At 36.9% G+C, this 20,083-nt stretch overlaps 1 protein-coding gene across 11 annotated transcripts in view; it reads right to left on the bottom strand.

Annotated features, from left to right (window-relative positions):
• Nlgn1 (neuroligin 1) overlaps positions 1-20,083 on the bottom strand; it is a 926,408-nt gene that overhangs the window by 686,876 nt on the left and 219,449 nt on the right. For 7 of the 11 annotated variants that reach the window (XM_040754612.1, XM_040754618.1, XM_040754611.1 and 4 more), the window contains 2 exons: positions 17,672-18,482; positions 17,177-17,236 (listed from right to left, as the gene is read on the bottom strand). In XM_040754612.1, coding sequence (XP_040610546.1) covers positions 17,177-17,236; positions 17,672-18,164 — 553 coding nt within the window. In that variant the 5' untranslated portion in view covers positions 18,165-18,482. The remainder of the gene's footprint in view (positions 1-17,176; positions 17,237-17,671; positions 18,483-20,083) is intronic. The other 4 variants (XM_040754615.1, XM_040754617.1, XM_040754609.1 and 1 more) reach the window with 1 other exon arrangement.

The raw sequence follows: 20,083 nt of genomic DNA, 5'->3' as shown, positions 1-20,083 counted from the left end.
CATACACATTCACAAACTTGCACATATTCACACATACATGCACACACACATGTACACACACTCATGTACATGTACACACACTTATGCATGTATGCACATGTCAAAATTCAATATATTTTATATAAGGAAAGTCCCTTTGATACATTGAGCTTAACTGTTCTTGGACCATCTAGAATAGCACTCAGCCCCTGCCTGTGTTGCACCCTAAGGTAAAATGGCTTGGCTTGTGACAGCAAGTCCTGTCACAGAATTAGATGGCAGAAAGAAATAAAGGAATGGACAAAGGTATATTATTTTCAGGAGACAAACATTTGGATTAGGTAAGAAGAAAGAAAATTAAAATACTGTGTCAGAAGGAAAAATGAAGCATCTAGCCAAGTACAGGAATATGAGTATGGTTGCACCTACTAAACAAATGTATTTTTGGCATCCTGTATTAAAATATAAACTCAGAGTAGTGGCAATAGGCTGGCTCTCACATACACAGGCAGAGAGCCAAGAGCCTCTACTGTTGGCAGTCACTAGGCCCCAAGGGCCCCCACAATGGAGACCAGGTTCTATTTGTCAGACAATGAGCCATTCAGCCCTGTTACTTCTTACTTAAGGACCCTGGTGTTGGCTTTGAAATCTTCGTTTGGGAAGCATTGTACCATAAACAATCAGTGATTGCAAAGTAGAAAGCACCAAGCTTCACTGCATCTAGTGAGGAATGATAGGGGCACAGTACTGCTCAAATAACCGCAGATGCCAGAAACTTAAGGTCCTTTCCAGTAAAGTACATTGTTGTTTTCAATAAACACTTGCTGGATCCCTTCTTAATGCTTGGTATATAGCAATTAACAGAAGAAAAGTTTTGAGGTAAATAGAATAAATATGTACACACATCAGTAAACAAAGCGTATATAGAAAATAAAATGTAACAAAGTTGATATCCAAGGAGATATAAAAGAAATATTGGACCAAGAGAGCAGGGTTAATTCATGTACTTATTAGTACAAGTTGCTTTGACAAGGCAGAAAGGCTTGACTAGACTTAGGAAGAGATGAAAAGAGGTTAAAAAAAGTGTGCACTTAGTAATAAGGATACACAAAGGCCTGAGGTAGAAGGAAATTTGATTATTCCAGTAATCAGAAGATAAGCCAGGTAAAACTGTAGATAGAAGCTACAAAAGAGTCACCCTTCCAGGTCTCGGAGACCAGGCAAGCAGTGTTATCAGTTATTCTAAGATCAGCATGGAATCTCAAAAGAATTCAAGCAAGAGAATTATGATTGATTTTATTGTTTTAAATAAAGCTCATGCTGGATTCCCTATGGAACAGGGGTTACAGGAGTCTACATGTATTGCTGTTGTGTTGAAAGTACCAAAGAAATACAATGTGTATGTGTCTACTAACAGTTGAATTGGTAAGAAAAATCCAGTGCATGTACACAATGGGAATTTATTCGGCCATAGCAAATGAAATTTGCAGGAAATGGATGGAACTAGAAAACATCACATTAAATGAGGTCAATGAGGATCAGAAAGACAAAACTTCCCAATCTTTTTTTATGTGGAGATCTTGAATTCTAAATTTTAGGTATTTGCATTTAGGTGGGAGTGAATGATCATCGAGACAGAGAAACTAGTAAAGAGCCCATGAGCAGGGAAATATAAAGAGGCTTACTTGGACACGAGTGGGAGAGTAATTGAAGACATGTGTTAGAAAAGTAGAAGGGAAACACTGAACATGGAAGTATGTGTGGAGATACAGGACAGAAATAGGGAGAAAGTCAACCACACCAGGAGTTTAAAAAATGCTTTAGGGAAACCTGCTAATTAAATTTTTAATTTTAAAAGATTTATTCAAATTTAGAGAAAGACAAATAATTTAAAAACTAGATAAAGGCATAGTTGTGAGCTTATGGTGGTGTTTACAGGAAGAGATGATAGGCAATAGTTAAAGGTGAAGTTATAGAGAAAGAAGGAAAGACAATAGGATGAGCGACAATCAGCAGGTGTGTATATCCTGTATCCACACCTCTCAGAGGCCCTTCATGAAGTGAAGTTCAGCCACTGTAGCTTCAAAGTGTATAAGCAACTCTTATTTTTAGACCTGTTTTCCTAGCACTCTCAAACAGTGCAAACACGGGCAGTGGGTAACAATACCTGCAAGCAAAGTATATTGAGTTGCCTTTCCATCAGCTGTTGTGTAGTGGGCTATCTCATTCCCAGATATTGTAAAGTTATTGTTTCACGTGAAGATCAGATCTGCTCTTTAGAAAATGCAGATAGTCCTGTTAGAGTCTGATGAAGAGAGATCACTAAAAGGAAGAAAGGTATATACAATGGAGGGACGGGAGCTAGATTACATGTGTCCCTATATGCATACATAATGGAGAGATGGGAGCTTGATTACATGTGCTCCTATATATATATATATATATATATATATATATATATATATATAATGAGATAAACAGATGTATCTAGTGAATGCTCAAAATAGTTTAATATGATATTACTCAGTAAAGTGGTCCATCATAACCTGCTAGCCTTTTCAGACTAGGTAGTCCATCCTGCAGCATTATTGTCCTGAGTGATTTATTGTTGAGATACCTTTGGGTTGTAAGAAAGCTCATTGGTAAAGTGGTTGTCTTATAAATGTGAGAGTCTGAGTTGGCATCCACAGAACCAATGCTGAAAAAAACTGTGTGGTGGCGTACACTTGCAATCCCAGTGCTGCCGCTAGGGGGCAGAGACAGATGGGTCATTGGAGCTAGGAGGGGGTGGGTGGAGGTGCAGAGATAGATGGATCACTGAAATTCACTGGCCAAGCAGGCTAGCCTACTAGGCAAGTTCTAAGCCAATAAGAGACATTCAAAAAATAATTGGAGAGTGTCTAAGGTTTATCTCTGACCTTGTCACACATAGTGCACACACATATGTGACCATGAATATAGACAGACAGACACATACACACACACACACACACACACACACACACACACAATCAGGACTACTTTCTTCATGAGCCTGTGATAGCCCCTTGCTTACCACACCAGTCATCTTATCTCTTGAGTAGTATAGCTCTCTGTGCTCTACCCTGCCCCCTTGGATCGAGAAAGCTCTTGGGAGGGAGCTGTTGAAAGCTCTTTTATCTCAGTGTCTTTGAGGTCTAGCCCAGGCATCCACACAGGTGAAAGGGAACAGGAGAGCAACAGCTCTTAATTTGCCTCTGGAAGCCAGAGCTTACAATCAGTAAAGTGGCAGCTGTGCCTTCAGTAGTCAAAGGGCCCCTGAGCTTTATAGGGATAGCTGCAGGCATGGAAGAGGCTGTTCCAAATCAGATGGAAGTTGTAAACCTCTGCCTCTTGGCAGAGGAACTAAGGTGGGCTCAGGCAACAGGGTTGATATAATTACAGTTTTGTTTCTGCCTGATGTGTTTTATTCTGATGTGCATATTTTGTGGTCCATACACATTTAAAGATTTAATTAAATGTTTTATTATAGGGAACACGGTGCCAAATATCAGCACCATTACTTTTTATTTTTTCCTACTTCAGAAGGCTGTTCTTCCCTCATTTGGTTTTAATATTTTAATACACACCAAGATAACTTTTCTTGGAAATACTGACATGGAAATCAACACATTTGCTAAAGTACTTGCAAGGCATGCTACAAAGGGACAAAAATATGTCCTGTCCAGCAGCAAATGAACATTCACTGATGACTTTTAAAATCTCCAAAAAAACCGGTAACCATGTTTTGGGCAGTGGGGCACCTTGACCACAAGGGGATCTGACTAGGAGAGTAAGGGGAAAGAATAAAGGTAGGGAACCCAGGCCTTGACCCAAAGCTGAAGGGAATACATATAAGCTCTCTGGTGACTGTCAAAAAACTTGAGTACATCTAACTTCAGAGATACTTGGACCCACATGTCCACCATTGCTTTATTCACAGTAGCCAAAAATTGAAAACAGTCCAGATGTCCACTAACTGATGGATGGTTAAAGAAAATGTTCATGCATTTACACAATAGAATATTATTCAGCAGCTAAGTAAAGTGAAATTATGAAATTTGCTGGTAAATGAATGGAACGAGAAGCAGTCATCCTCAGTGAGGCAAGCAGACTCCTAAAGACAAACAGGGCCTGTTTTCTTTTGCATGTGTGCGTGCTAATTTTCAACTTCAGGTATGTGTCTCAATCTAAATAACTGCAGAGATTTGGTCGTTAGTAAGGGACTAGTGATAGGATATGTCCTTCTGTATATAAACTGATTGGCCAGGCAGGAAGTATAGGCAGGGATAGGACATGAAGAGAATTCTGGGAAACACAGCCAGAGAGGACCTGCTTGGCATTTTTCAGGAAGCCAAGACCAGGTGGAAATACAAAGATTAGTAGAAATGGGTTAATAATTAAGACAAAGCTAATCAATAAGAAGCTCAAGACACCGGCCAACAGTTTTATAATTAATACAGCACACGTGTGCTTTATTTGGGACCAGGCTGGCAGGAAAAAACCTCCTTAAAAAATAAAATAAAATAAAAAAGCGGCCTGACAGCATAGAAACAGATTTTAGAAAGAAAAGAACAAAATCAAGCATGGTTTCTTAGTAGCAGCATTTTTTCTGGTGGTCTCTGTTTGTTAGAGACAAGCAGAATCTTTCCTGGTTCCTTTAAGGAAGTCTTCCTGACTCAGCATAAGTGGCAAAAACTGCATGACTCTTTTAAGAGGCCCTGCAAACAATTGAATGGTATGTACAAGCAGCTGGTAGTGGAAGTGACCACATCTCCAAGCATGCTGCTTGATGTCAGCACAGACCAAGGCAATGAGCAGAGCTCCCAGTGCTGGAGGTAAACCAACCCATGTTGGAAAGTCAGTAGCTAGAACGTCCACTTTAATCCTAGCAACGCTGTTTAGCAGATAAGGGATTCATAGCCAGAAAAAGATATAGTAAAGATAGGGTTTACAATGTGTTAAAAAATATATGTAGCCTGGGGAGAGAAAAGAAAAAATGATAAAGTGGTTAAAAAGGAAATAGAGTAGCTGGGTGTGGTGACACACACCTTTAATCCCAGCACTCAGGAGGGAAAGGCAAGCAGTTATCTATGATTTTAAGGCCAGCCTGGTCTACAGAGTAAATTCCAGGACAAGCCAAAATACACAGAGAAAGCCTATCTCAAAAAAAAAAAGAAAGAAAAAATAAATAGAGTACTAAAAAATAAATAAATAAACTTTAAAAAGACAGGTAAAGATAGAAAGTACACAAAGAGTCTGGATAGGGTATGTTACCATGACCTTGAATAGTTTTATTGCTGAGAAAGGAGCTATAGCTGCTAAAATACATTTGATTAAAAATGATGCTGGATTAACCCAATTTATATATTTTGAAAATGCCTTGACTTCTAAATTTAAGTCTAATGACATGTTACTTTAGAAAAGAGATTTTTTTGTTTCCACAAAAGAGGAAAGTGGTGGGTTCCTTTCAGACTAATATGGTTTGATGAAGCAGGACCCCCTGAAGCAGTGACCCTGATAATCCAACATCCAAGACACCTGAAATGATGCAGCCTTGCAGAATACTGCAGCCAGGATTTAGCCAGGTTTCTGTGTTTACTCCTGATCCCCATCGTTTTACCAGTGCCCTTGAACAGCAGGAAGCAGTTTGGAGAGAATGATGCACAAACTCACAAATATTGTTTATAAATGTTTGTTTTCATTAAATGGGGTAATCATTAATGATTACAACCAATCACTTTATAAAGGAAAAAATGGAAGATGATATAGAAATGAATAGTTTATGTCAGTATGGATTTTCATTTATTTATCTAAATTTAAGGTCAAATTTGTATCAGGGATGTAAGCAGAAGAGGGCCTTGAAAATATAAGAGCCAGAAGTGATAGATGACTCCAAGAAAATAGCAACATTTAGACATAACAGCTCACAGAGACAGTGACAGGATGAACAAGACCTGTGCAAGTTCCAACCAGACAATATACCTGCACTAAGAAGGGGAAATCAACACAAATTCTCATCCCTTATCAAGAAGCTACTTACAATATACTTTAGAGGAAAGAAAAATAATATTTCTCTAATAGAGAAAGACTGGGCAGAGTTGGGGGTTTGGAATAGAATATGATCAAAATATATTGAAAAATTAAATTATAAAGTAAATTTACAAATAATCTCCAGTGAATGACAACCTGAGACCCCATTAAATTTCCTACAAGGTCTTGTGATTTTATCTTTTCCTCTTAGAATGCTCTTTGCTAAACTACAGAAATGCTAGAAATATCCATAAAATAAAGTATGATAAAAATGTCATCCCTGTATTTCCAGGTCCAGTTAGCAAACAGTATTATATTTAAAAATTTGGAATCCAAATTTATAGAAATTTTAGCTTTCATTGAGTTAAGTCAATTTCCTAAATAAACAACTTGCAAACTTTTTAAGTCACATAATCTATTTTAGTATCCTCTGAAAACAGAAGAAAGAAAAAACAGCTTGTCATTGTAGAAAAACAACTGTGCATGTGAAGGGAGGCTTGCTGATGTCCTGACATTTTCCAAGTATGACTGAATGTGGATGCCTTTGATGATGTGGACTTGGGGAATATCCAGAAAGAAACAGACTGGCACATGGCTGCCCCAGGTATAACAGTTCAGAAGCTGCAGGTTCTGTGAAGTTTGGAAATTAAGGAGTCACCCAATCCATGAATTCTCCTCAAGGAAGGCTTAGCTCTACACCAGAGGTCTGCAGACTTGACCTTCACCTTGCCAGGAAAGACAGTCATGGAAGGAGTGCAAGGAGCCCAGCTGCTCTGGACAATGCACAGATGCTCTGGACAAGCCCTGTACAAGTACCCTGATGACTTGAGAAGGTAGGAGATACTTCCTTTTAGGGGTGTCAGTTGGAAGAGCTCTGTCTAGAGGAAATAACAAGAAGACTGGGGCTCCTCTTTCATGCCTGAATTGGGGTACAGACAATTACAGTCACTTTTGATTAATCAGAATTCTGCTTCCAAAAATTGCAATGATTGTTGCTTCCAAAAATTGCAATGATTGTTGCAGTGACCCCAGATCTTTCTGTTGGTATTTCTTTTTATTATTGTTTCAATCTGATTTTTGTAACATTCTGCATGCTTTAATGAAAATTACTGCATATAATTAGATTTCTCCAACACTATCATTACTCACAAGCTACATGAGTAAGATTAGAGTAAACAAAGAAATAGTTCTTAAATTAAAAATTACTTTCAAAGAGCTTTTTTAATTGTTCCATTGTGATGAATGGAGCAGAATTCAAAGTTAATACCACTACACTTTTACATTTATAGGATTTTAATTTTTATTAAAAGTATGTTTGCATATAAGTAACTCTTTGAGTAAAATATTTACAATTCAAGAAATAAAACTAAAACAAGAATCATACTGACACACAAAGTCAAGTACTTGATTATTTACAAAAAGCATATGCAGTACTACACAATACTCAATCCTGATAAAATATAGCTTAAAAATTAAAGAAAATTTAAATTTTTATTTCTGTAGGAGCCTTCCTTCCTATGCCCATAGTCATGTGATTTTACCAAGTCATTTAATACTGGCCATATTTTTCATTACCTACATAATAGTCATAGTGATGGTAAGATTTTAAATTATTGCAGGGCAACAGCTTATAAAAGACAGAGCATCCTGGATGTTTCCCAAGAATGCAAACCGTCCAGATGCAGCAACTAAGAAGGTGTAACAATATGACCTCCTAAGCAAGACATGCATAATGATCAGACCAGTTGAGATGCCAACATGTACAAGGGAAATTTCACAACTTTACCCCTAGATAAGAGCTTTAGGAAATTAATTGCTTTATACTAAGGGGAGAGGATTAGTTTTCTACAGAGATGACTTCCTTTACAGGTTATCTATCCTAAGTAGTGAAACCTAAACATATGGACATATATATGTTATTAACACTAAATGAACACAATAGGTTATATGTAAATACTACATACATATACATTTGTATGCACATATATAATAATCATAAAAGAGGTCATGATTTCGAAGGGGAGTCTTGGAGGCAAAAGAGGAGTTGCAGGGAAGAAGGACTGAATATGATGTAAATGCATTTCTTATATATGAAATAATCTAAAATATTAAATAATAATATTTAATCCATCTGGGACCACTGATCACAATTTCAGAAGTACCTAACTTAGGTACTTCCAAATTAATCTTTCTGAAAACAGTGTAGTAACAGAGTTAAATAATCAAAATGAGGTCATATGCTTAAGTTTCAGTTGAGTGGACCCAATGTTCTTATTAAGAAGGAGCATTCTGAGCATAAGAGATGGTTCAACAGTTAAGAGCAGAACATATACAAAAGCTCCCAGTCATCTACAGTTTCAATTATAGGGGATTTTTATGCCCTCTTCTTGCCTACATAGACACCAGGAAAAAAATAATGGTATGGACATCAACATGAAAGCAAATATTCATGCACATATAGCAAAAACAAATCATTAAAAAATTAAATACATGCCTTGTTACAGAGGGAATACTATGTAAGGAGACATGGGGAAATGGTCATCCACATTGAAAGAGAGGTTCCTAGATTTCAGAAGACACTACAAATTTTGCTGACATTAATGATCTCAGACTTGTAACTTCCAAAACTATGAGACGAAAAGAAAATCTGTTCTTTAACCCATGCAGGTTATATTACCCAATTATGTCAACCAGCTAAAGCAATTCAGGATGGGTTATACAAATATAAATGAGATGCAACCACCTTAGATTAGTGTTAACCCAAAATCTAATGCTTATAAGGCTTATATTAAGATCATATGAGCAGGGCAGTGGTGGTGCATGTCTTTAATCCCGGAATTCAGCAGGCAGACCTCTGTGAGTTCCAGGTTAGCCTGGTCTACAGAGATAGTACCAGGCCAGCTAGGGCCGTTACACAAAGAAATCCTGTCTAAAAAAATACTGGAAAAAATCATATGTAAAGCGATGATATGACAGACATAGAGTTTGGACCGATGTCTCTGCACCTGAAGGGATTCTGAAAAGCACCATTGGCCACAAGAATTGGAAAGAAGCAGGGGTTTGGTTCTACAACCTCTACATAAAGAATTATGTCCACTTTTGTCTACTAGTCAAAGAACAAATTAGAGTAGTAAAATAAAACACGAACAAAGAAAGGAATAAGGAAAAGAAAAACATGTATTTGTTTTGTTTTGGGTTTTTAAAAATCATCTTGACTTTTTGATTATTTAGATTTTCATATTTTTTTTACTTTTTGTTTTGAGAGATAAATAATGTGAATTTGGATGTGTAGGAAGGAAGTATGATCTGGGAGACATTGGTGAGACAGAGTAAAATATGACCAAAATATGTTATATGAGAAACTTAAATAAAAAAGAAAGAAACAAAATGAAGAAATCTTGCTTCTATTTTAGTTCAGAGCTTACATTCTTGGAGCCTAGAATAGGTGTGTGTGGTGCTGATCATCAATGCTTTAGAAATTAGTCTTGTCCTCTGTTTGTTCAGCAGTTACCATTCCAGGAAGGAAGAAAGTGAACAATAATCATAAGAGAAAGACTAAAGGTTAAGTGTCAGCCAGGCAGTGATGGCACATGCCATTAATCCCAGCACTCAGTAGGCAGAAGCTGGTGGATCTCTGTGAGTTCAAGACCAGCCTGGTCTACAAGAGCTAGTTCCAGGACAGCATTCAAAGCCACAGAGAAACCCTATCTTGAAAAACCAAAAATAAAATAATGTAACATAAGAGACTAAGTGCCAATCAGATCTACAGTGGTGGATTCTAGATGTAAATTAAAGCAAATGCATTCATATGTTCATAGTGATGAGGCTCACGGAACTGTCTGTGAGAACAGAGAGGGGTGGTGAGCAGTATCTACAAAGGATTTATTTTAGAGCATACATTGTTTTGCTGGTGATACACATCTCAAATATTTTCAATTTCAAGCCCAGATTATATAAAAATAAAAAGCATTTCTTCTCCATAAAAAGTGAAGTAGACACCAATGATGGCTTTTTAGTCATCTGTTTTAGGAAACCTCGCACGCATGTCAGTAAGTTGCAAGACAATTGTTGTTGCCTGGAGATCTCACCTCAGAGTTCCATCGGAGCATTCCAGCTTTAGAAAGCTTATCTGCATCTGTCCATAGCTAGTGGAGGCAAATCTGTGGCTCACTGTGGTTTTCTATTAAACTTCAAAGAGTGAATGAATCAGATGTTTTAATGCTTTGACATGGAGTAGTTTGATACTAACAAACTGGCCACCGATTTCATTTTCTATTTGATCTAGAGTCTCCAAAGCAAAAGATGGTTACTGTTGTCATAGGCTTGTTTCTGTTGCTTTGAGTCCCTTCATTCTGAAGAAATCACCTCAAAGGAAACATGGGTAGCTGACTGTGAAAACATTATGAGTCTCTGGGAAAACATTATGAGTACTTGGTCTGTTTTGTTCATCACTGGGACATCTTTAATATGAAGATTAAACTATGCCACATGATAGTGGAGTTATTAAATATATGAATAAGGCCAAATACCTAGAATAAGGGCAGAGCATGCCAATGTTATTCTGCCTGCATTTCCCTTGCCACACACCTCAATTACAACAGAAAATATCTGAAGAGAATCAATCCTACCCCCACTGTTATCCATGCACTCTGTTCATGTGCTTGTCCATTCACTGTGTTGATTTAAGTCCCATGTGTACACTCTTTGTAATGCAATCCTTCCAAGCAAAGTACTAAACCGCCTTTTCCCCACCTATTCAATAATATTATTTAAGAAATTCTAAGATCTCTCCTCCATTCTTATTCTTTTCTTTACTATATCCAAGTATTCCTTTATTCACCAATTTGAATCTAGACTTACAAACCTCTGTTTTTGTAGCTCCTTAAGACAACCATTTTTGCTCAAGCACTCACATCTTCCTCCCACTCTGTTATTCAGGTACTCGGTGTAAGATACTATCACTCCACCGACACTCACTTGTGGAGCTGATGGCTGTGTCCATGTTCATACTTTTCTTAGCTTGCAGGCCAGCAACAACAACACAATTGTGATCCACCTCTTCTTATTGTCTGTGTATTAAATGTTTATTCATTAACCTGCAGTACTATTATTGGGTACAAAATAGAGAATGGAACCTAGTAGGAAGGGGCATACTCATGAAGGAAATATTGCCATTGTATCCTAACCACCATGAGGTGTGCAGGTTTCCTCTATCAAACATCTCTATAATGTTCTAACTCAACACATCCCAAAAGCAGTGGAGCCAAGCATCCATGGATCTAAAACCTCTAAGACCATGAGACAAAATAAGAATTCCCCCTTAAAATTTAATATGTGATCATTTGTTACAGCAATAGAAAGTTGACTAAAACATGTCCCATCCAACGTGCATTTTTGTTTCAGCCTTTTAGTGTTGGAATTTTCCTATAAACTAGAACTCAAAAGTTTTTGTTTCTCTGTTTTCATTGACTTCCTTTACCATCTCTGATATGGTAATATCAAAGGATTTCAGCATAGAACTCACTTCTGAACATGATTCATACTGTTGGGTCAGAACACTGGTTCCTTGATGTCTGCACTTGGATGATCATACTTATTGATCAGTTGCTTATAGGTTGTGACCAAATCCTGATATGAAATCAAGCATAATGTATTTGGCATCAATTAGGATGCAAAATGAAGAATATAGAATGGTTTGGGGTGTAGCATAGTAGAAAGATGTTGTTCAGTTTTGGCCATGATAAATTAGAAGCGTCCATTACTCATCCATTGTTATTTTCCTATTCTGAGCCTAGATAATACTCAGGTCTTGGTGGACTATAGCAGTTTGCTCTCTCTATGTCTCTATCCTTTCTTACCACACTTATGACAACTATCTGCCTTTTAAAAAGTAATTCTAAACTTTCTGAATCTCAATGCTTTTCTCTATTACCCATTCCCTCAAGTGTGCCCTCCTAACTCTTCAATAAATACACAAATAGATCCTGAGCTGTAGGTCAAATGATGACAATAAAGCATCCTTGTAAAGGTAACTTCATCATGCCTATTCACAGACCTTTTCCTTATTACTCTGTTTATTAGTTTTTCCCCTTAACTCCTTTTAAGTTAAATTAGAAATTTTCATTAGCTGCTTGCAATAGTCTCAGAAGCAGAAAATGCTTTTCTGTCTACTAATGATTTCATGGAACTTGGGACAATAATTCCTACACAGCCAGCAATCAATACATGTTTGTTAAATGAATGAAGGATTCAGAAACATGGAGGCAAAAGGAATATGATTCTGGAATATAATCCCTTATTAAAATGCTGAAGGTGCCAATGATGACAGTATTCAATTTAATCCCTATGCTAAACAACCAACCAAATAAATTCTAAAACTGATGCTGGAATTGTTCCTGAATGAATGGTAGATGACCTTAAGTCAACACTACTAAGTACAGCAAGTCAAATACTTTTGAAAATCAGAAACATGCTTAAGTAGTAAGGAATTACAAGAGTCTTCTGCAAAGTTGTCTATGTAATAAAAAGGATGAGAAATGAAGAAGTGGGTTGACAAAATCTCACAACTAGAAAAGCGAAAATTCTTTATTCATCTCCAAAGAGCTACACAAAAGCAGTTAATCTCCTGGAAGAATGCAAAGCTGTGTAACTAACCACAGAATCTGAAGCTAATCAAATTTGTTTGTGGGTTTGTCTGCTGCCTTGATTATCCTTCTTGTGTTAATGCCTGACCACCTTAATGTTTGTTAGCAAGTCTCTGTTAGCAGAAACAGAGAAACAGAGGGAAAGTGAAGTGTGATAAAACCACTCCTTGTTTCATGTACCAATGATATGAGGGTTTGTACCTAGTCTTATTGTAACTTGTTATGCCATGTTTGAATGATGTCCCTGGGAGTGCTACCATTGGAGGGGGTGAAAGAGTGTATCTGGGGGAGAGAGGAGGGAGGAGATGTACTAGGAGTGGAGGAAGGGCAAACTGCTGTTGGGATGTAATGTATGAAAGAAGAATTTTAAAAAAACTACTCCTTGGTAGCTTTCTAGGAGAAGATACTGGGAACTTAGTATGGGCAGTAAGAAACCTGTACTTTGCTAAAAAATATGAAACTCTGTGGGACAGCAACCAAAACTCAAACCAGTAAATAGAATATGAATATTATAGGATGGATGAGATATTGATACGGGAAGGAGATAAAAGAATAGGAAATAGGAGTGGTTCATGTAGTGGTTTACACAGTGAATATGTAGTGGCTCATGTACAAAAGTGTGAAATAACAAAATTTAGTGATTAAAAAATCTCTAGAAAGCAACAGCAACAACAAAAACATGTTATTAATGTGGACTGTGCACATACTTTGAAAGTAAGTTGTGTATACTGGCTTGATTAAATTCAATCGAGATAAGATCTGAATTTGTTAAACATGTTGTGAGTCTATAGAATTTAAAAATTTGGGAATATGTTTGAATATGCAACAAAGAAAAACAGAAAAGAAAGAGGTGAATGAGAAGGAAGAAATTCAAAAGCAGAAAGTTGGCTCTGTGACTGATGTAGTATCATCTGGAGGAGGCAGCTTATTTAGTGTGTGTGTGTGTGTGTGTGTATTTCTGCATGTTTTTGTGTGTGCTTGTACTTTGTATCTGTACATGTGCCTTTTTGTGCATGTTTGGGTGTAAGCTTGCATGCATGTGTACATGTGAATGTATGTATGTACATGTTGTATATTTGTGCATGTGTATAGTGGCCAGAGGTCAACAGCAAGTATGTTCCTCAACAGTCTCTCATTATGTTTGTGTTGCTGTTGTGTTGTGCAGTTTAGCTTTGAAGCAGGGTCTCCCACAGAACCTGGAGTTCAAAGACAGGCTGGACTCATTGGTCAATGAGTTCAACAGGTTTCCCTTTATCTGTCTTTCTGGTAATGTATTATAGACATGTGTCATCACACCTGATTAAGTTCCTTGTGCTTACATTACTTTACTGTCTGAGTCATCTGTCCTGCATAGAGTAATTTCATGCATTAGAACTCTAAGTAATAATCTCTATGGGCAAGAACTTTGGCCATATCTGCTTCTACTTTTTACTAGCAACAAAAATTGGGTGAAAATAACAAGTTTTGAAAGCTTTTCTAGATTTTTGTAGTGTAATTTTCTCATAAATTTGCTGGAATTATGAAATGGATAAACAATGAAAGGTGCCCAATAGTGGCCACATGCAAAACTCAAACTTCCATGTTACTTATCTGTCCAACTGTTCGGCAGCAAGAGCTTATATTAATCTTTCACTTTTCTTTTCAAATTTTAAAAGGACAGAACACTGAGGAATATCTAGAAGGCAATTAACATATAGCTAAAACTATCATGGGAACTATAAAAAGATAGATTAAAATGTGCAACTGGGATCTATTTTAAAACAAAAGTTAGTCATTTGGTGTTATTTTTAAGTTTTTTCTAACATCAAATGCAAAGGAAAGTATTACAAAAGGAATTTTTAATATATAGCATGGTATCTACTAGAGGGAGAAATTTTTCTTCCTTTTGTACAGATCAAAGAACAGAAAATGTGTTGTTCTTTGCAAAGTCATTTGAATGTAAGCTCTCTGAGAAGAGAATCCCTTGTCTGCCTCATTTATTACTAACTCACTTGATTACTACATGTTTATAATTGGCAATTAAGAAATAGTTCTGGGTGAATACAGTATGCCCAGACTATAGAAGGCTTGGCACAGGAACCAAGGCCATCTGCTTCTGCAAGTGATTGTATACATTATAAAGAAAAGAGGTAAATAATTACAAGCCAAAAATTAGCATCTGGACCAAGCACAATGCTACTATTATCTTGGTTTCTGAACCACTGTTTAAGAGCCTCTAGAACAAAGATGCTTAAGAACCCAGAGTCCATTGTAGTATAAACTTAAATTTGTATAAATGGCTATGAAATTAATAGTAATTTCTTGAAAAAGGATAACAGAATAATTCTCTTTCTCTAACTTTCATTGTTTCTTCTTTTCTTAATTTTGTAGCTTCTTGAAGCAGGGAACATATAAAGCAGGCTAGCCTCCGACTCACTGCATAGCCACAGATGACTTTGAAATCTATATCCTCCTGCCTTTATCTTCCAACAGTTGTCTGGAATGATAGGTGCTTATCACTATGTGTAGCTTAATGATTTTTTGAATTAACTGAAATAAACGTTTTATGGTAGAGAATAAACATAAAATTAAAGCTTTAGGAACATTTTCTTCTACATCATTCAATAGCCAAATGTAAATGTTAGATTTTATTTTTAGAAAACACCAGTTGAATGGAATATAACGCTGAAATTATTAGTTATTCAAATTTAAGGTAACACATAACCAATTAAAGGGAATCAGGCCTTCTCTAATTATAATAAGATATGCTAAGTCCTCAAAAATAGGATTTTTAAATAGCGCTTAATTAGCACTGCATAAAAGCACAATAGTTGACTGCACCACACAATCAGTGGGCATCTGTAGACATTGTCCTATTCTAATTATAAATTAGCTCAAAGGTTGCCAAAGTAAACAGCCTAGCCTACACAAGACTTTGCCAATTCTCATAGAATCAACAAGCCAAGTTATAAAAATAAAAATAATAAGTTCTATTGGGCCTTTTTTCTCTTGATGAAGTTCTATGAGAAGAAAGGTCATTTTCTTGCTTACTATCTTACCTTTTGGTGCCCTTATCTCTTTTTGTAATCACGCTTTTCTCATGCATTATGCTCTGTTTATGCATTCTTGAACAGCATCTTTATTTATGACTTTGTGAATCAACAGCTTTGTGATAGGAGGCGAAAGTCACTTAGCTAATTACACATGCTTGATAAGAAGCATAATAATAAACACTGCAGCATTATACATTAGTTAACGGCATGTAAATCACTGCTGTTATTCTCTTTTGAAAAAAAAAAGGAATTGACTTTAGTTGTTTGGAAGCACTCTGTTTCTGCCATATATTTTCTTAAGCATTCTATACATTTGGCTCAAACCATGGCCTTAAATTTCTAAAAGTAAAGTTCGAACTCTATTTTGTCCAACAGATAAGAGAAACAATAATAGCCAACTTAAAGCAAATACTTCTGATGGACGGTTCATAATTCTGTTACTCTTAAGTGTCTTCCATATAATCCAACCTCATAAAACAGCGTTTAGACACTCCCTTCCCCACAAAGATGCTATAATGAAGTCTGACCTGTTCCAGCCAGATTAGAAGTGCAAAGAGAGATGGAATGTACAGCCCTGGAATATTAATATGACTTTTGTAGGAGGACTGAAAATTCTACTAAGTTATGAATAAGGTCAAAATAACACTTAGATTTACTGCTGTAGAAAATCATCCACTCCTGTGAGTGATTTACTGAATGTTATGTAAAAATGGAATGTGGCCATACTGCATTCAGATGTGAGCTTGCAGCTGTCAGTGTCTACATTTCCTCAATCTGGCTAGAGGATGATTTGAAGGTTGATTTAATTGGAGCTTCTGAATCACGTTCTTCCCATGTTTTAAATTGTTTAACATAAATATATAAAAGTTAAAGACATTTTAAGACTGTAAATATTTCACATAGAGAATAAAAATATCTCATTTTCTTCTAGAAGAGTAACTGAAAAAAAAAACAACTCTTGGGAAAAATGTCACTTTTACCATATAATAGTAACTGCCCCATAGCTGTAGCCAATTAACCCTTATGATCAGAAAGTCCGCAAGTTGTTCAGAAGGATCAAAGACTACACCGCCATAAAATAAAGGCTTATGAACTAATTGTTTTGAAGAGGGACACATCTGTTCATGTTCAAGAAGAGTTCAAAGACTAAAACTGACCAGTTGTTAAGGTAGCACCATTTGAATTCTTTAGGCAGCATAAGAGTGAGGTTTCTTTTTCTTTATAAGCAAAGCATAGGGAGAAAATACATTTGTAAGGGTACTTACATAGGAGTAAGTAAGTAAGGGTACTGCCCATAGGAGAACACTGGAGTCACCAATGAATTTTCCCAGTGTTGTCTGCTCAGCTTACATTCTCCTGACCCATCACCTAACACTTACTCCCCAGCCTCAGCAAGCCAGCCTTTGGGAGAGTATCTGGTTCTTCCTCTGTAAACTTTTACATTGTTTTCATTTTCACTTTTATACATACCTCCTTTTCTACATATTTTCTTGCCGGGTTTTCTGGCACATTCCTTGGATATTCTTTTTACTGAAAAATGAATAGAAGACTAGAAAATAACATGGCGCTCCATCACAGACCGCCGGAACATGCAACACCACTATCTAACTTAGTACACTCCTGTTTTTACTGAGTGCGATAGAGCCCCAATTTGTTGAGCCTGCACATGCAATGAGGAAACGCTGATGCATCTTCTCAGAAGTCATTTGGTAGGAAATGGAAATTAGGAGCCCATTTCTACCTAAATATACGTGCTGTGGAGGAAAGAAAATGAGTAGGCACAGTGAAAAAATAAGAACAGATACACTGACACACAAAAACAAAAGGAGCAGCATGCAAGCATGTAAAATATGTCTACATGCCAACAGGAAAAGCCATGCATACTACCAGTACACATGAATTAATAGTATTCAAACTTAGAATAGAAAATAAATATATCTCCCTGTGTTCCTGCAATGAACTCACCATCTTCAGTTGGGACATAGATGTTTAAGTATAGGCAGTCTTCACTCTGGTCTTGAACATATGATGAAACCACATCCAAGTTATTAGTGAACCACACAGGAAGCATAACTTCAGGCAATCTGCCATCAATGATATTCTGGGGACATACAGGAGCAAACTGTGTGGCATTCCGGATATCAGACCAAGGAGATGGTGGCTCTGGAGGCTGAAAACGATGGCCACCTGTTGGTGGAGCAGCATATGGAACCCCAAGAAACTGAATGACAGGCCCCAAAATTTCATTATTTAGTTCTTTCTTAATCCCTCTTATCTTTCCAAAGTTAGTAGTCACCAATGGATCTACATCATCCAGTTTTTGGGAGAGCACGTGGACAGTCTGTAGAAAACATCCCAAAAAACAGAGAGCCAATGGGGCACCCAATCCCCTGTGTACCACACATGCCATCATGGCTCTCCAAACATAATTTGGCCACATGCATCTGGGAAGTGCCATGGTCCCACATCAGTTGTCTATTTGTCTGGTGCAATGAGGCAAATATATTTGTATCCACTTGAGAAAGATGGAATGATGGCAGAATGCACCTCCGGCTTCTCAAATGTTAGCTTGTCAAGGAAAGCTCAGAGTACTCTTCATGCAGCAAGCAGCTCCCATTGATTTCACATGGACTGAAGCAGCATCTTCAATCATCACTATTCATCAGACCATCTCCTATTGACCATTCTGTTTTCCATAGTAGCAATGTGGCAAGAGTAGCCATTGACTGTATTTTCCCTCATATAAATCAAATCCAGTTAACTGTGGGTCTATATCCTAGAGGAAAAAAATGAAAATAAATCATTAATAAGAACACATTTACAGACAAGGTGATAACTAGATGTTTTTTAAGGTATAGAAATACATTAAGAGTGACTAGAGTTGGTTAAATTGAACACTACAGAAAGAAACTAATGGCTTGATGCAAGACTAAAGGTGAAGTGATTTTTGGATTTTTGAGCATCTTGTCTGCTGATTTTGCATGTACTGACGTAGAAACAGGCTTTGTCAAACACACAGTTTGGAGAGCACTATATGTTACAGTGCTGTTTTTTCTTTTGCACTGCAGGTTAGTTATACATGAAAATTTCCTCTTTATGTATACTTTAATAATTTCAAATACCTAGAAAAACCTGCTCAGAATTAGAACCCAAAAAGTAGATGATTTTTAAAGTGTTAGTGTTTAGTGGAGGATCAACCAGTAGGAATGATTGTATGTATTTAAAAATAAATAAAAGGAAGTACCCAAACCCATATTTATAATGAACACAACAGAAATGTATTTAAATCCTGCTTCCTCATGAGGCCAGGTTCCTTGTCATTTCTCAAAAGTTTCCAGGATATATCATTTACAGAATTTTAATTTAAACTTAAGGTCAAAATTTTAGCATGGAAAAATGCTATGAACAATACATACAAAGGAGAAAGAAATTGGCATCTTTATTGCAGACCCAAGATATTTTTTCATCCAGCTATATGTTTCAGCCCACAATGGATTTGCAATGTGTAAATGAATTTCTGAGTCAAAGTCAATATGTTTTAAATTACAAATTTTGTTCTCACTGTCTGTGAGAGATCAAAAGAAGAATACAAAAAAAGAGTGCAGTAATTTAAAAGAACAATCATACCTAATTGTGGCATCTTGCATATTAACACTCATCAAACATCTCATGCTGTTTATTCAGTGAGATTGAAAACGCATCTGAACAAGCTGTAATGCTCAGTGCAATGCAATCCTCAGGCTCATCTCACACCAACTGTGAAAGAGCATGCAGCCCAGGAAACGTGTTGTTTTGTGTTTAAACCACTCTTTAAAGTGCTTACTTTGTAAATACTAGTGTGGATTTTTATGAGAGATGGTTCTGTCCTGGCACATTGTGGGATGGTTCTTGAAGAAGGGCTGGTCTGGCAGTGACACTGCCCTAACTTTGTAGAGCTTTAAAGGAAATTGTAAAAATCCTATAGGCCCATAGATTTAGTTCTGGGGAGCATCTTGGGCTCTGAACAATTAATCCATCCCTGGAGGAAGTAAGAAGAAAATTTCTTTCTTCAAGAGAATTCCAGTCCGTGCTAATTGTCCTGTTAGCAGAGACCCTTCTTACTCAAGTCCCATTTTCCTGCATTGACAGAAGATGTAGCTACACAAACTCATGTATGCCATGAATCATCGTGGGCCACAGTGGGGCTGAGCCCTGTTTGCCCATAGGAGAACTCTAGCTGGTAAAAGACATCATTTTAACACCTAAGGTAGAGATCCTGTGGGGATCCTGGAAAGGCTTAGTCAACCTTTTCACTCAGCAAGGATTTCCAGACATTCTCCTTCACACGATAGGCATCTCATTAATATTCTAAGATTCTTGTTTGGCTATTAAAAAATA

This window comes from Mesocricetus auratus, unplaced genomic scaffold (assembly GCF_017639785.1).
Source record: "Mesocricetus auratus isolate SY011 unplaced genomic scaffold, BCM_Maur_2.0 Super-Scaffold_100011, whole genome shotgun sequence".
In the NCBI taxonomy this organism is placed as follows: domain Eukaryota; kingdom Metazoa; phylum Chordata; class Mammalia; order Rodentia; family Cricetidae; genus Mesocricetus; species Mesocricetus auratus.
The sequence above is the reverse complement of the archived record's forward strand: the minus strand, read 5'-3'. Positions and strand labels throughout refer to the sequence as shown.